At 47.4% G+C, this 4,759-nt stretch overlaps 1 protein-coding gene across 1 annotated transcript in view; it reads left to right on the plus strand.

Annotated features, from left to right (window-relative positions):
* Positions 1-522: 522 nt before the first annotated feature.
* The window catches only part of LOC104403559 (fibrillin-2-like), a gene marked incomplete at both ends in the record, with an annotated part of 39,274 nt that continues 35,037 nt past the window's right edge, over positions 523-4,759 (plus strand). The window contains one exon of the mRNA XM_010011738.1: positions 523-648. Coding sequence (XP_010010040.1) covers positions 523-648 — 126 coding nt within the window. The remainder of the gene's footprint in view (positions 649-4,759) is intronic.

Here is a 4,759-nt window from a genome sequence, read left to right on the forward strand (position 1 = left end):
GACTTCTTCTTCCCTAACTGATAGTACAGAGGCCTTTTCACCTGGATTTAGATGCCTGAATGCACTTAAAATTGATCCAAATCCCTCCTGCATAGAGAAATTCAGCAGATAATGCATGAACCTGGTGCTTTTTATGAACGTGATGTTGTCTCTGATACTGCATCTCTGCAGCCAGAGAGGCCTCCAAGTCACACGGAGGGACCTGCTGTCCATCCTACACAGATGTTTCTGCTCTGAAGCTTCCTTTGTGTTCCAAGGAGCTCAACATTTTACATGAGCCCACCCTACGACCTACACTGTCAGCAGAGATAAGCAGAGGACTCCATGAAGCCCTCTGTACCACCCTCTTGTTTTCCATACTGATCCACTGCTAGGAAGCCACTTACAGTCCCAAGCATCCCATGACAACCCGTAACACCAACTACTTCCCTCTGTGCTCCCAGCTCTGGTTCTGGATCTGCACTCCAGGAAAGGAGATGATTTGCAGGGAATCATAATCACTGTTGGTTTGTTCTTTTCTAGATGTGGACGAGTGTGGCGCAATCTCTGGCGTGTGCGATGGTGGGGAGTGCACTAACACAGCAGGCAGCTACGTGTGCACGTGTCCACGTGGGTTCATGACCAGCCCTGATGGATCACGCTGCATTGGTAAGATGCTAAATAGATCTGAGGACCACAGATACAGGGAGACATCACACCCTGAACCCCAGAGAGGAGGATTTGCAAATCACAATCTGGTGATGTGTTGCAGATCAGAGGACACGTTGCTCTTTTCCATGTGCTGTCCCTGCATGTGCCTGTTCTGGTGGTCTGTTCTGGTCACAGGTTTTGATGCTGCTACAGGCCAGGGCTTTCTCCCCCTCCATAATTTGGACTGCAGCTGCCTCGGTGCTTGAGGTGTTTGAAAAGGGGTTGCTGAAGACACTGAGGAGGAGGGTTGGGGTGGAGGGTGTCTGGTTGAGGAAGGATCCTTGTGCTTCTACTCACAGAACTGCACCAGCTAGTGGGAGAATCCCAGATGCTACCCCTTTTCCCAGGTGTCAGCCAGGGCAAAACAGCAGTACTTCCACTACAACTTGTGTCTTCTTGTGCAGTGCATAAATCCAAGGGAAGCCTTGCAAAGAGGAGCCCAGTGGTGGGAAACATCCCACAACTGCACATTCGTCTGCTTGCCTTGCAGAGGTGAAGTGGGGAAAGGTTTACTCCAAGTGTTTGCATAACCAATGCAAACAAACAGTGACTTTTAGCATCTCCTCCTCTTTCCTGCTTAGACCACAGGTAATAGCTCATAAATCCCAACTGCCTCAAGCTAATAATCAACAGGCTGTGGACTCAATTGCCTTCATCTCACTGAACTCAGCCTTTTGGGAATGAGTTGCTTTGCACTGAGCTGCTGGCCTGGATCCCCTCTGTACCCAGTGGAAAGAAAGAGATGCTTCCCAAGAACAGCAAAGGGCACTACTGACACCTATTCCTGCACCCATGTTCAACCTGCAGGTCTACAAGGCCATCATTAAGCTTTTGCGCATTACAGTCCCCAGATGCTGGAAGACCTTGGTGCAGCTGGTGTGTGCTGCTCCACTGGCTCTGACGTTCCTTCCACCCCTGTTTGGCTCAAGGTGTCTGGATTTCAAAGCTTCCCAGAACTGGTGTGAGTCCAGACAAGCTTTCCCCACAATGACAAGCTGTCCTGCCTCCAGACTACAGAGCCTGGAGTGAATCTTGCGTGTTTAACAGATCAAAATGTCTTTCCAAGCCTTGTGAATATTTGATGGTCCATTTCTCTCTGTTACAGACAACAGCTTCTATGATGAATAGATCAGCTCTCTGTTTACTTGCTCTCAGCAGGGGCACTTACTTTAGACAAAATGAATCCCAGGGTTTGTCTTGCTGTTCAGAAAGTTCATCTGCCTTTTGAAAGGCAAGGATGCACAGGTTTGTGAAGAGAAACTGTTACAGGATCAATGTTAGTGCAATGGCAAATGTCAGGTACAGCTTTCTGTTGAGTCCTGGAAATGAATACAGGAAAAAAAACCCTTTCCAAATTCTTTTCTATCCACAGAAACTGGAGTAAAAATTATTCATGTTCTAGTTGCGGAAAGAAAACTGGTGTCAAGTCTAACATAAGAGTCACCTCGTTTGGGAATCTGATAGACTTTAATGAGAATGAAAGGCTTTTCCTCCCTTGGTTGCCAGACCCTGCCATCCGCCTGGAGGGGTGTGACGGCTGCTGCATGAGTCATATGGACATTTCTCCACTTTCCTTGAAACCAAGAGCTTCAAGAAATGAAAACGAAGTAAAATTAGAAAGTCCAGATTTAAAAATAGTCATAGAATCATAGAGTCATAGAATAGTTGGGGTTGGAAAGGACCAAAGCTTATTTAGCTGCACTGGACTATGACTGCAGCTGAACTCAATACATCATGCTCCAGCCATTTCCCTCAGCTAATACATGCTGCTGCTGTGCTGTCATATTTTGGGACAAACAATGTTTATTCTGGCATACAACACAGTTACTCTTGGGGTGTTGTTGCCCTGGGATCCATATTTTGCAAGCCCTGTTTTGTTTCTATCGTTTGAGGGTGGTTTAGTGCTTGATTTTGGGAGTTTATGGTAGTTTAAGTCCTCGATTGACATCCTCTGAAATAAATCACAGAAATAGTTTGTAAAACTGAAAATGAATAAATAACATGGATGAACAGCATCAAGAGAGAGCTGAAGAGATGGTCACACTGCCACCTCTCAGATGTTTACACTGGACGTGACCACAGCATCTCATATATCATGGGGCACCAGCACTGGCTAGGTGGTGACTTTATGATGGCAGCCTTCATACATTCCCATCCCTTTCCCCTCCCTATTTAGTAAAGTAAACACCTTTTTATTGCATGTGAACAATCTCCTGTAGTTTCTGCAGCTGAAATAGCAAGACACCGAGCTTGAGTTGAGCCCAACTCTCATTAGGTGCTTTCAGTGTGAAACGTGAACAGCAGCAAAGCTGGAGAAAGTCCATCAGAGTTTGAAATGAACATGGAAGTGTTTAAAAAGTGCGTAGATGAGGCCCTCAGTGATATGGTTTAGTGGTGGTCTTGGCAGTCCTGGGATAATGGTTGGACTTGATGATCTTAAAGTTCTTTTCCAACCTAGTTGATGCTATGATTCTATGCTATGCTTCAATGTGATTTATTGACTGATTCAACCACTTGTGCTTGACACAAGGAATCCAGTTCCACACGTGTTCAGATCAGTTTCATTCAGCCAGGCTTGTCAAAGGCAGGCTCAGAGTCGTGCAGAAGCTCCAGGAGGCTGGGAGTTGGGTTTTCCCTTTTCAGTACAATGTGTTGCTTTTCAAGAACAGCTTAAGAAAACTGCCTTGCAGATGCATTTCCAGACATGCACATGGTGTTCCCCTGTTTGTGGCAAGTCAGCACTCCTGCGCATTGCTTTCTTTGCTCTTTTTCCCTGATGGTGCAGCAAATGCTCTGAAAGATTTGGGTCTTACCTCTTCTTAAGCAACATCAGCAGATTTACTGCCTAAAGTTCCGGGTAGGGCCAGATCTTGCTTATAGTTGCAAAGTCTGGGGCTCAGAGAAGGTTGTGAGGGTGTCACTGAGGAATTCACCTGCCTGGGGACACCCTTTTACCCACTTTGGTTGTTATCTAGGGAAGGAAATAGCAAGAGGAATAAGGAAATACGAGGAGGTATTTCTGAGGGCAAGAAATGACAAAGGGACGTGGGGCGAGGGTCACAAGCTCAAAGCAGGTTGATAAGGAGCTGGGCCCCTGAGCAGAGCTCCCTGGTAGCTCCCAAGGCATTGAGGGATGTGGGAGCTGTGCACAGAGGGATGCTTTGTGCTTTGTACCTTGGTTCTGGTTCTTGGTTCTCTTCACTGAGACAGACACCACTATCTAATCTTACCCAGACAAGAATGAAATTGGTCAGTTTTCCAAGACAGGGAACACATGATGGCATCATCAGTCTAGACAGACTGTTCTCACCACAGTATAAGGCTCTTTTTTGCACCCTTCTTCCTTGCAAACCAAGTACCATTGGGCATCTTGGGTGGGAGACCTTTGTCTACATGCTGCTGTGTGGCAGCTCCATTCTGAGCTAATAGCCCTCAAGTCCTTTGTAGACAAAGCCAACTGCCTTTTGCAACCACCAGTTTGGGTTTGGTCACTTGAGCTTCTCGGTTTCTGTGCCTGACAAGGCACAGAATGAGAGAGATATACACCCTTTGAAGGTCTCTCCCGGGAAGCAGAACCAGGACTTTCCATTCCTCCGTCTCTCCCTGTCCCTACCCCACCACCAAGCAAAGAAAACAGGATGAAAACTGCAAAATCCTTTGCAGGTGCACAACCTGTCTTAGACACCTTGGGCACAGATGACGTACAGTTCTGGTGTCCCCAACATCAGAAGGACATGGAGTTGTTGGAGCAAGTCCGGAGGAGGCCACAAAGATGATCAGGGGCTGGAGCACCTCCTGTATGAAGACAGGCTGAGAACATTGGGGCTGTTCAGCTGGAGAAGAGAAGCTCCTGGAGGCTTCAGAGCAGCTTCCAGTGTCTGAAGGGGACTACAAGGATGCTGGAGAGGGACCTTCATCAGGGACTGTAGCGATAGGACAAAGGGTGATGGGTTCAAACTGAAACAGGGGAGATTCAGGATAGATATAAGGCAGAAGCTCTTCCCTGGGAGGGTGCTGAGGCGCTGGCACAGGGTGCCCAGAGGAGCTGTGGCTGGCCCCTCCCCTGGCG

The sequence above is a fragment of the Nestor notabilis genome, unplaced genomic scaffold (genome assembly GCF_000696875.1).
Source record: "Nestor notabilis isolate BGI_N333 unplaced genomic scaffold, ASM69687v1 scaffold21093, whole genome shotgun sequence".
Lineage (NCBI taxonomy): Eukaryota > Metazoa > Chordata > Aves > Psittaciformes > Psittacidae > Nestor > Nestor notabilis.